This window comes from Dermacentor silvarum, chromosome 4, assembly GCF_013339745.2.
Source record: "Dermacentor silvarum isolate Dsil-2018 chromosome 4, BIME_Dsil_1.4, whole genome shotgun sequence".
NCBI lineage: Eukaryota > Metazoa > Arthropoda > Arachnida > Ixodida > Ixodidae > Dermacentor > Dermacentor silvarum.
The window spans coordinates 188,652,355-188,665,333 of NC_051157.2; the positions used below are offsets into that span (position 1 = coordinate 188,652,355).

Consider the following 12,979-nt stretch of genomic DNA (forward strand, 5'->3'; position numbering starts at 1 on the left):
GCTGCTAAGAAAGCAGTTGCTGCCCAACAATACAAGTCATCTTGTCAAAAGGGCTCAAAATGATGTTCCTTGTTAAACCAATGCTAAAGCTTGTGGCATTAAGGACATGCTATAAACATGTGTTTTTACAGACTTATTAGCAGTAGTACCAATTTATTTAATGTCTGCTGCTTTTGTAGTTTCCTTTTTCATACTTATAATCACAATACCAAGAACTTCAACTGTGCTCTGGCACCGTGCCTTCCAGTTACCACTAGAATCAACCTTCATTGCATTCTTTCAGATGTAGCTCTTGACTTCAATGTGTGCAGTTAGTATATTCTCCACAGGTATTATAATTAGCTCAGTCTTTCCCTGTCACTTAAACAATTAGGCATTTGTACGCACCAGCACAAAGCAATACAGGTGCAGTGAAAGTGTAGACATGGACAAAGTGCTGGTTTCCAACAAACATTTATTTTAAATGCAATGCATATATACATATAGAAAAAAAAAGATAAATGAGCAAGAGTGTTGTGGGCACTTGTGATTAACAGTGGTCTCCTTGAACCTTTATAAAACATAAGACAAAGGATGAAAAAGACGAAAATCTTGTATTTAATGCTGCCTTCATTGGGCAGCATCCTGCGCAGTAAGTCAGTCTTGTACTATTTTTGAACTCTATAGAATAACAGAGGTGGTGATGTGAACAGAACACGCAATGATCTAGCTGGTCATGTCAGTTTTCACAGCCTAAACATTCACGGCCATTGTAGTCAGGCTGCCACCTCATTCGCCATCATGACAAGGTGACCAAAAACAAAACATAGCCCACCAGCGCCACAAGAATTTAAGCCAATTCTCCCACAGCAGTCTGTAGTTGGCACCTTGATGCACTAGCCTTGCACTATTTCACAGTGCTGGGGCTTGGTAATTTCATTTGTGAAGGGTTTTGCGCCGCACAAAACTCTGAGAGCGAAGCGCCTGTTTCTGGAATTCCACAACCAGCATTACTTTAGTAGACAGGGTCAACACATGCATCACAAAGTGATTCAGAACATGGCAAGGCACACTTCACAAGCCTGCTACTGTTGCTAAAAATGTGCTCACAGATAGAGGAAATGCTCAAGTTTGGCAATTTAACACTCCCTACCATTCATACTAGTGTTTTATAAACGTCATCCTAAGTTGACTAATATCATTTCATTGCACAACTACAACAAGTGGGACATTCTTCTAATCCTTCCAGGTTTCTGCTAGTTACTTATTTTAAAAATGTTTTTACTTGATCCACTGAAGTTCTACCTGACAAAGACAGCCGACTTGTGCAACCTGGCAGAATTGAGGCCCAATTTTCAGTGAAGCTGATTCTTTCGAGTAGTTGTATTAAAGATTTCAGTTGCCTGTAATTAAGCCACACACCTTAAAATATTGGCCACCTAGGACTTAGACATTTAAAACATTGCCTGCAAACAGTGGAGTCGAGCGCTTTCTTTACTTTACATTTAAGTTAGCATGCATATCCAGCCATAATTCTCCCCATTTTCAAAAAAATTTGATTTTTATGGCCATTATAGTTCTCTCAGGACAGCAGGACAGCAAATTATACATTGGTAAAACACGCAATGCTTAGGTGTACTTGAAGAACTTACTGCAAAGGCCGTAATTAACCAACACACATTGAACACTGCATAGTCGTTACCCATAACCTGTATCTTTTCTTTAAATATAAATGAGATGTCTAGTGTAATTCACCAAGACCAGAAAATGTAGAAAATGCCTGTGTAAGATGTGAAATTTAGAGAGAATTAGTTTCAGTAATTATTTTTAAAGCTGATAATTAACCTATACACTTCAAAGTTTTGGTGCACATTACCTGTGACATGGCCCCTACCCTCTACAAATAGAAAATTGCTGTCACTTTTGCTTTCTTTGGGGCCAGTGGGGAAATTTTCTAAAGATTTCACTTAACAGTTCCAAATAGGCGGAAAATGAGGGTACAGCAATTTTCATTTATCCCTTCATTTACCTACACATCACCACTAACGTGCCACCAGATAACACTTGCCATCTTCCAGCATGAGCACTCTATCAAGTACATGATACAGGCCATCCATGGACTTGAAGTAACAGTTGCATGTTCTCTTTGTCCGCTGGTAGCTCTGCACGTGGTAGCTCTGCCCTCTCACTAAGATTCTTTCATATTCAACCACATTTTTGGGGTGCTGCCCGAGCTTACTGACAAACAAAGTTGCCTCGTGACTTCCGACTGAGGTAAAACATCCCTTACCAAGTGGTTTTTCTGGCGGGCTCTCTGTTGCATTGCTACTAGTCATCTGTTCACACAATGCCTGAACTTCCGTCGACAGACTCATTGTCTGCAGAAGTCGACGGAGCTGCAGGCTCATTGTGAAGCGCTCCAGGACTTGTAGGGGCACTCCATTTGCATCACTGACCAGGTTAAGCAGCAAACCATTTCCAGATTCAAAGACAAATGTGGAATGTGACCACAATGGCCCCAGCTGCTGCACACTTTGTGGAAGGTGCACCAGCTGGTGGATATTAAATGTCATGGATTCCTGTCCATACAGTTGCTCCACCTGGTACACAAATCGGGCCAAGTTGTCCATAGCCACTTTCAGGTCATTTCTTGTTATTCTGTCTTTCAGGAGGAGGAAAATTCCATTTACCAGTAGGCAGAAGTGGTCATGGTACTCAGTTGGCAAAATACCATCAAGGCATGGCACAGCATAAAACAGCAGCCACCATTTCCACTCACTGGTCTTCCACGTGCTCCGATCATCAAGGGTTCGCGGCAATCTAGTAAAAAATTGGGGTGGTTTCAAACTATCTAGTCGTGATATGACACTTTGGCGTTTTGATGGCACTCCTACATATGCTGGTGAATGGACGGCACTGAACCAAATGTCTGCGAGCTGTTTTGCCACACCCTCCAAAACACAATGCATATAGTCTGGGCTGTGTACACACCCCGCACCAAGTCAAACTTGGGCAGCTGGACAAGTGGTGTGTAGCCCTTTAAACCATGAGATGGTTCGCCAGTAGACAGAGCCAACTGCATGTCCTCTTTCACTTGGTTAGTGGTACATGTGACAGGTACTTCTTTGTTGCTCAGAACAGGGTACCTGACAGATCCTGCAATATTCAAACGTTTGCACCAGTGAGAAATAATTTGATCACAACAAAAACCTTAATCACTGTTTAAATAAGAGCTATAAATAAAAAAAGATTTGTTGTAACATTTGCATACGGCACCTAGATATAAAATAAACTTATCACAAAACTCACTTTTGCACCTTGCCCCTTTGTGGAGACAGAAGCTGCATCCGAAGTAGCCATTGAATTGTTTAGCATTGAGGACTGCTGCACGTGCTGGTGCATCCATGCAGCAGCAAACCACCTTGACACTTGATTGAAGTTCCCTCTCATCAACTCTCCACTTTACAGTACTCATCTCGAGGACCTCCTTAACAAACACGTCCAGGAGCTTCGCCTTTTTTGGGTGCCCCTTGCCGAACCAGAGGTCTCCAAGCAAAACATTGCTCCAGCGCATTGCTACTGGCAACTCATTAATCACACACTGAATGGGCCACAAGGAAGTTTTGTTGCAGTTAAACACCCTGGCGCCATCAGTATTAAATGTGAGAGTGATATCGCTCCACTCACTTCCCTCCATGTGTCTGCGATACAGTGCTCCATCTGTGATGTCAGTTAGCACTGTATTTTTCCTTCAATTCTCGCACAGATTTTTCTTCTCGAGAGAGTCAAGAAGTGCCGTGGCCACCACTTTACTCAAAAGTAAAACGTCAATTTGTTTTTTTAAGTTCAGCACTCCATAAAAATTGTGCGCCGAATTCGGGGCATTGCAGTTCGAACAAACAAAACTGTGTCCTTCAAGATTGGCAGCAGGCGTACTGCAGGTTGTACAGAAGTAGTATCGCTTACTAATTGCTGCTGCCAATTCTTCCACGCCTTCCTCAGCAAATACTGAGATGAAGCAGCACCTCGGCTCCCAGTAAAAGGTTTACCACATGTACTAGCTTTTCCATGTCACTCCAGTTGAGCCCTGCTGATGTAGAGTATGCCATCAATGTAACCATTGCGTCAGCAACACTCAGGTCACAATTTGGCAGACGTTCACTAGAGAACAATTTCATGAAGTCGTGTTCGCCGTGTCCGCGCAGAGTCCTTCATTGCCCGCGTCCACATCTGCAGATTCTGTCATTTCTTCGCCTGCACGGCCATCGACAATACGCTGCGGTGATCTCTGGCTGCAATCGTCATTTACTCTTGCGTCTCCGGCGACGTCGTCCACTTCAGCCGGTGAACAATTGCAGTCTGGCCGCAAGCTGTCATCCAAGGGAGTCGGCGAGCAACCGTTCGCTGGCTCCACGGTCGGAGACTGCTGGTAGCTCAAGTCAGTACCGGGATTAGAGCTGCCCTGTACTCATTGATAAAAAAGAGTGCTTCATGGAACCGTGAAATTTGCGCCAGGTTCCAAATAGCACTTGCGCTTCCCTCTTGTAACGGTGAACTTTGGCTTCACTGCCGCCGGCGATGCCCTTATTTTCCATCACTCGCAGAAAAACGAACGTTCGGAAGGCGAGAAAAGCCGCGGAGATAGTCACAAAAGCAGACAAAAAGCCTCTTGTAAAACGTGATCACTACAAATTGCAATAACTCCACGATACAGAGCTAGATTGGATTGAAACATGGAGGGGCTGGCGCGCCTCGTTAGACAAACAAAAAATAAATTAAACGATGAGTCGCCGCATGGTGACGCTGTATGTTTTACGTTATTTTGCCGCTGACATTTATTTCAATTGTCTTCATGCATCTAATGCTAAAATGTTTTTAAGTATAGCAAATAGAACATAAAATAAAATATAGCAAACAGGAAATGATTACTCGTTTTCTTTAAAGCCACGGCAATGCCACGGGGGATGCCATGGGGGAAGAAAATGCGAGCCGACAACAGCCACAGCTAGCCATAGCCCCTATTCGTTCTGTCACGTGGTTTTGGACGGCACACTAGCATCGGTGTTGCGATAAGTCGCACGTGCGTGTGTTGTTTCTGCAGGTTTTCGTGAATCGCTTGTGCTTTCGCGACAATGTACGCATCTGTTAGGTTTCGCGACGACGACGCGCGAGAAGTCGTCAGTGTGGACGAGATAAAAAATTTCAGCCCTCAAGGCATTTCAGATTACCACAGCGACAAGTGGTATAAAGTTCACTGGAAAGACGACTGCCAAGATGGCTTTTTCCGAGCGCATACCTGCGGCAAAATTGCGGATTTGATGAAGAAGGAACCTGTAAAAACTTAAATATACATATGCCTGATTTCAAATGGAATTTGTTCTTTTTACAGACTGGCTGTCATAGTACAGTCGTCATGCTCTAGAGCACTATTGTTTTAATACAAGAACAATGTGCTACCAGTAGGCAACATAGGCAAATACACTACCAATAGAATGCTAGTACACATATACAAAACTAATAGGCCAATAGACAAATACACTACCAAGAGAATGCTAATAGACATATACAAAACTAATAGGCCAATAGAGTACCAATAGACAAGTACGTTTCTAATAGGCCAATAGAGTGTCAATAGACCAATAAGCTACCAATAGACTAATACTGTACAATACCTATAGACCAATATGTTCAATAATCCCATAGGCTATTGGTTTTTCTATTGGTCTTTTTTGCTAGGGAAGGCCTCGGTTAGGCCTCGCCCCGGACACAGCCTGAAGCTGCTCCAACAGGCGGCAACGAGCAGGCAGCAGCCAGGCCTGCTCCAAACGGCGTCACACCAGGCGCCACTCCGCATCTGCACCGACAGGCAGGCGCGTTGACCTCAGGGCCGTCTCAGGTACCGTGGCAGGAGCTCCCGGAACAGCGCACTGGTCCTGCGTCTTCCAAGTCACGAGCCCCCTCTGCCCGTTCGGCACCCGCGTCTCCTCTTCTTCCTTTTTTCTCTTGTTTCCTTTTTTGACCGCTGCCAAGCGCGCAAGCTGCCCCTGGCTCGCCTTCTTCTGCTTCTTCTTTCTTCTTCTCACAAATAGTCCACGCACATAAACAACAGTACTAATGTCCCTGCACTACACCAGGGAATCCTAGCACGTTTGAGAGATTCTGTGTGCAGTAAGATGCCTGAATTGTGGGAAAATCAGGCTAGGACGCTGTATCATGACAATGCCCCAGCTCACGCGTCGCTCCTTGTCCGCAGCTACACCACACTCCTGTTGTGCGCCACCCACCATATTCTCCGGACCTAGCCCCAGCAAACTTTTTTCCATTCCCCAAGCTGACAACCACTTTGAAACGACGTCGTTTCCAAACCGTAGAGGAGATCCAGGACATTGTGAGAAGAGACCTGCTCACCATTCCAGAAAGTGCGTTCCAGGAGGCTTTCCAAAAATGGAAGAAAAGATGGGAAGAGTGCATTGCCAGTAGAGGGGACTACTTTGAAGGGGACAGCACTTAAAATGTTGTACCATAAGCAGTAAAGGTGTTATAGTAAAAGTTCGTTTTTTTTTTAACACACCTCGTATATACTACCCTTCGTGCTGATGTTGCATATACTGTGACAGTGTATTCATTGCCTGCCTTTAATGTTAAACACCATGCATTGTAATTGTTTCTATTGGATCTGTGCTCACAATATGTCTGACATTATTGTTTGGTTTATTATATGAAATTATGTTTTGGGTGTTAAGTGCAACTTTGCATTGCTGTACTTGCCTATCCCTGCCATTTGTACTGAGTCGTGGTCCTAGTCAAGCCCGTGTAGCGGCTTTTTGACCACGGCCCTCAGCATCACGAATGTTGGAATAAAGTTTGATTTGACTCGATGGCAACCAAAGGTCAGTGGGACGCCTCGCATTGGGCGCTCACAGGAAGACTACTAATGAAGCTGTGCAGGTTGATATGGGCTGGACAAGTTTTGAAGTAAGTAAGCAACACTCAAACAAGAGCTTGTGAATGTGTCATAGAGAAATTTAGCCACGTTCAACATATTGAAAAACAACTAGCTGCTGAAAAGCAACGATTTGAGTGCCTTGAACTAGAGCTTAAATGTGCCAACAATAGCTTAAGACAGTGTAAAGCATGTTATAATAACATAACAGCAACAACTCTGTGTTTGGAAAACATGCAAACAACAAAGGACATTTTGTATTACACAGTTACCCACTTCAGACGTTTTAAGCATATTCTCAATTTTGTTCTTGAGCGAAACCCTCAGCTTCTCAAATATAAAGATTAACAGGTCACCAGTGCTGAGGAACAATTTTTTATTGACTTGGTGCACTTACGTACTGGCATGGCGTCACGTGAGATTGCTAGAAACTTTCAGATTTCAATGACGAGTTTCACCAGAATGTTTTCTCAATGGGTGCTCATACTACAGAAAGAACTTTCTGCACTGACAGCTTTTCTAACACTGGCTGAGGTGCAGCAGCATGTGCCAGATCACTTCACGCAGCACCCCAACACTCCCATTGTGTTCAATATGACAGAAGTAATAATTCAGAAGCTTTCGGGCCTTAATGCCCAAAAAGAGACATTCTCCTCCTACAAGCATACAAACAGCACGAAGTGTCTTGTAGGTGCCACACCAGACTGCCAAGTTGCCTTTGTTTCTAGCTTGTATGGTGGAGGGACTAGAGACAAGGTAATTGTTCAGCAGTCAGGTGTCCTTGATCTCTTGGAACCAGGGGAATGCAGTTATGGTGGACAAAGGATTTAAGGTTGATGACTTGCTGTCCTTAGGTGTCTCTTGCTACATGCCTCCATTCAGGATTGCTGGCGAGGCTCAGATGAGCAAAAAAGATGTTGAGGAAACAAAGAGCGTGGCAAGCGCACGGGTGCATATTGAAGTGATTCGGAGAATCAAGGAGTACCACATCCACGACAGACCATTTCCGACAAATATGACTGATTTAGCTGATGCCGTTTTTACCAACCTGTGCATTCTTATCTAACTTCAGAGGACCCCTCATTCAAAAGGGAGAACAAAATGAAATCCTGTTGGATTTTAAGGAGCTGCTCGCTTTTTATACGTCTCAACAACATTTTCTGGTGTTATGAGGTCCACCTTAGTAGGGGACTCCAGATTAATATATGACCTAGGGTTCATTACTGTGTGCCTAAATCAAAATACACAAGCATTTTTGCATTTATCTTAATTGAAGTGCTGCTACCGTGGCCAGAGAAACACACAGCCTTGTGTGTGGCAGGCTGTGTGTGGCAATAGAATGTCCCAGCCACTGTGGCAGAGTCGGCACATACAATGACACAAGCATGAACCGCAACTGACAAACATTTTAGATGCGCAAGTCATCAGAGTTGTAAAGCTACTAGATTGTTTGTGTAGCAAGTCGTGCTTGGAGTCTGCCCTCCTCTGTAAAGCCAAAAGGCCCTGAAGGTACAAATAATCGAAATGAAAAACTATGGCATTAGTACTTCAGCAAAAAAATGTTAAAGTAACAACCTGGGTCAATCGCACAGCTTGTGTGTCTGGGGTGAGCATTGCCATCGAGCGCGCTCACGGCAAGGCAGGCAGCCGCATTGCCAGCGACATCATGATCAAGATGGACGATCGAGCGTGAGCATGTCAGATTAAACAGTTTCTTTTAGTCTTGTCAGTGGCGCACCGACGGGGGGGGGGGGGGGGGGGGGGGGTTGTAACCCCCCCTGAGGCCGACTTAACCCCCCTCTTTTGTTTAACTCCTTTGCTTTCTTTGCGCATTGGAGTACTGCAACTAGATGTAAGACGCGCAATCGTCTGCACACTCACAAAAAGCGCATTTTTTAACAATTTCCCGTGAAGAAATTGAAATTGTTGCTGTTTAGATGGTATTGGCAAACTGTCAACCCCCCCCCCCCCTGGCAGAGATCCTGGGTACGCTAGTGAATCTCGTGTAATCAGTATTTCTTATCAACGTGAAATTTAGCTATAACATCCAAAACAATAGCTAACAGGGTATAGGCTAGGGGGCTAGAAGGAATCTGTGTTAGCGGCACTCAAGAAAGTTTGCATGCCAGCACTCTCTGAACTCTGTGTTGCCAGTGGTCTGGCAAGCACAAAGCCCACTACAGAGCTCCCAATGAAGGCACATATTCGCAACTCGAGCAATTCATGCGACACCTACCGGCAGTAGGGAGAAACGCCACACAGAGGTCCCCTCACTATGGATGCCGTTGAGGCTGCAGTCGCGGACAGAATGGAGGTGCTAGTAAAAAAAAACGAATGGCCAAGCAGTTCTGCTGTGTTCCTCAGTGTGCTGGCACGCACTGTGCAATCAGAGTCGAAAGACCGAAGCAGCAGATTTAGGTGGATTGCTAACCTCCGCATCGGCAGGGCTGTGACGCCGACAATGACTGCTCACGGCATCTTGCTTTGCATTTCTTCTTTCCAGGTGAGACACTATTGTGAACTTGAACCTAATACATGACTATTGTGCATGGCCACTATACATGTTGCTGTAGCACCTTAAGTATGTAAACATGTTTCACATTGCGAGGACTTGCGATTGGGCTGTGCATTATTTGCTGCATATGTTAGCCGCAACGCAAAATTAGAGCACACGTTCGACCTGTCATAACAATTTCTGCGAGGAATGTCTCCTCCGCACTTGTTGACCACATGTGATTGTAATTCGAGCACATGTTCAACCTTTCACAGAGGCTTTACGAGGAACATCTACTCTGCGCTCATTGGCTACATGTGGCTGTAACTCGGGAGGCTTTTGATGCCCAGCATGTCTCACACACTTTCTACGGGTGCCAGAGATTCCAATGTTTACGAATGAAGTTTACGAATGGTAAGCAGCTGCTGGAGGCGGGTGCATTCCGATGGCATGAATCTCTCCAGCACCTTGGTCTTGATGTGCTGATATTGTGTAGCACCCGTGGGAGTGGAGAGGACGCCCAAGAGCTCGCCGGCAACAACAGGAGGAAGGACTGAGACGGCGTGGTAGTAGCGCGTCATTTCCAAGGTAATGCGGTAGAGGCAGAACCTTGCCTCGATCTGGTGAAACCAAACTTGTGGGTTCTGGAGCCGGAAGGATGGGAGGCGCAGTTGCACCGAGACGTCCTGCACATGCGAGTCCTGTTCAGTGGAGGGTGCGGGCGGATCAACCATTGTGTTAGTCCTAGGTCACAACTTGTAGGCTTATGCCTCAGGAGTGAAGGAAAGACACGGCTGACCCGAATCGACGCCAGAATAAAACCGCAAGCCGTGGCTTAATGTGCCACAGCCAGGCGCTGATCTTATTTTCTTCTCATGCAGGCGTGCGCTATCTGGGTTATACGTGCCGCCCAAAGGAGGGCGCTACACTAGCAAGTTCGGGAAGTGTTGAGCGTAAATGTGGCACATACGTGGCATGCTGAAATGCAATAAATCTCATGTGTGGCGCAGAGGAACTTGCAGCACAGGCACACTGCACACAGGCACTTCTCAGCACAATTGATTGCAAATTTGCCAATTGCGCTTGAGAATTTCAGGCGCGCTCAAAAGTGCCCATATGACGCTGGTATTTCACATCGACGGCAAGCGTATCACATTCATTGCAATAGTTGGCCACTTACGCGCCAGCCACACATAAATTTTACACGCCCTTGCAAGTTGCCAGGCAAATTTACGGCATCCGCCTTCTGCTGACGTGTCCCATACATAAATGTGTGCAGTATCAGTACCTAAACTAGCATTATTTGGATTATTATTCAATCATCCTCAAGTCAGCGGCAAAAATACTCAGGTCATGAGATGATGTTTGTGCCTGTGTACTTTGTGTTATGAGCAGCTTTCAACTACATTTTGCTGATGCTACACTCGGGATACAACGTTGCATAGTTCTGAACACTCAAACCTGTGCCACATTTCCTTGCAAGTGCTTTTTGATAAATATTGTGGCCTTGTTTCTGAGGTAAAAAAATTCTGGATGCAGCACATATTGAGACACAATAAAGCATAAACATATAATTTATTTTTTTAAGTGTCCCACTGTCAAAGACTGCTGAAAAAAATGCCATACCAACCAAAAACTAGCCAAGAACGTCATGCTATGATGAAAACAAGGATGTTCGTACAAAAGAGCTCTCACTGGCAAGACTTTGCCAACATGCTTATCGGTTAGACAGAGTAAATTATTTTAGGTGCATAGTGCAGCACGTATATGCTTATGGTACATGTACCACGGCTTCAAGCATGCAATAAATAATAATGGCAACACGTTTTAATGCATTACAGAATGAATCAAGCAAACAAACTGCTGCCTCCCCACTAGAAGCAAAGGCATTGTCCGATGCACCTGCACTTGTCAGCACAACTACCATGGTAAATTGGCTGCCTGCAACTTGTGCACACATTGCTTAACCACTGGTTCCTTGGACTAAACTCTGACATTGCAGGACGATCTCCCATCCCCTGACAACAGCATGGACCAAAGCTTTGTGAACACCATAAGTGACAAAGAAAATATGGTAATTTCTTTTCGCAGTGTGAGTGTGTCTGTGTGTGTGTGTGCGTGTGTGTGCGTGTGCGTGTGTGTGCGTGTGCGTGCGTGTGCGTGTGTGTGCACGTGCGTGTGCGTGCGCGTGCGTGCGTGCGTGTGTGTGTGTGTGCGTGTGTGTGTGTGTGTGTGTGTGTGTGTGTGTGTGTGTGTGTGTGTGTGTCGTGGCAGCTGTCTTTACCTAGACGGCAGCATGCTTTCTCAATTTACTTCGCGAAAGCATTCTATCATCTGGTGCGTGAAGGGTGCACATTAACTGATGCAAAAGCCCTGGGCTTCCTACTTCCAATGTTGAATTTAACACACTGACATACATTAATGGAAAAAGGACTCTGACGAAAAAGAAGCTACGTCTCGCATCAGAGTTATAGTTACGTTAGAAATTATAACTCGTGCTTTTATTTCGTGACAAGAATGTGCTTGCCAACCTGGCCCCTGGACACTAATGGCAGAGTACTCAAGAGATGAAAAAGATGTGGCAAATTTCCTCCTAGAAACAGCTTCAGGGACAAGGCTTACAGAAAACAAGGCTGTCCAAGTGACATCAGGCCTTTTTCCACAGAGGTTTGTGGACACGATAGATGGTAGCAATGTAAATACGTTCATCGGCCTGCCATCAATTGAAGTTCTCAATGCTCTTGTGACATGTTACACAAAAATTCATCCACTTTCAGGACAGCACCAGTTGTGTGCAAAAGAAAGAATTGCTTTGACACTGGTAAAATTGAAGCACAATATTTCGATTGCCCATTCTTAAGTACCCATCTCCTCCGCTTTCCTCCTTGCACTCTTTTTGTTATCGCAGTCTTTCATCCCCCGCTGCACTCCGCGTTCGCGCTTTCATCCTTCGCTGTGCTCGTTCGCTCGGTTATGAGGGACGACCACCACAGCAACGGGCGCCTAAGAGCTGCGCTCTAAAATTGATTTCAAGAATCAGCATGAACTAGTTCTTTCTTTGCCCAGAGTGGGCGGCTCCTTCAGTCCAGAACAATGTTGGCGATCACTGCTTTTCATGCCTGGTTCACCAGATTGCGCTGATCTTCCAGGTCTGAGGCTGCAAGCAAAGCTTCCCAGGATTCATGGTTTTCTTCTGCTTCGTCCGGGTTTTCTGTGGCGTTTGCTTGGTTGTTGGGTACTGGGTGGCACAGACACTCCACCACATGGTGGTGGAGAGTGTCCAGCCATCCACAGCAGTGGCGAAGTATGGGAAGTGGGGTGCAACCAGTGTATTATAAAGGCGTGCACTTAGGTGTTAATAACTAGAAAGGAGAGCATACCCACTACCTCACCCCAGACATCAGCGAGAGATCTGGCGAAATGGTAACTGCCTTCTTGTGATCATATGCCGTGGTACAAGCAGCTGGTGAAGTCCTTTTCCTCGCCCTCACTGAATGCCTTTATGAGTATAGTCTGGCTTTTTCTACTGCATTGGCATTGCCTGCGATGGAGCAGCAGTAATG

General features: G+C 45.3%; 1 protein-coding gene across 1 annotated transcript; it reads right to left on the reverse strand.

Annotated features, from left to right (window-relative positions):
• Positions 1-362: 362 nt before the first annotated feature.
• On the reverse strand, positions 363-3,746 carry LOC125944872 (uncharacterized). The gene is made up of 2 exons (XM_049666292.1): positions 3,289-3,746; positions 363-3,135 (listed from the first exon to the last, which is right to left on the reverse strand). Exon 2 carries the CDS (start codon positions 2,946-2,948, stop codon positions 2,022-2,024), a length of 927 nt encoding a protein of 308 aa, XP_049522249.1. The 5' UTR covers positions 2,949-3,135; positions 3,289-3,746; the 3' UTR covers positions 363-2,021.
• Positions 3,747-12,979: the final 9,233 nt, after the last annotated feature.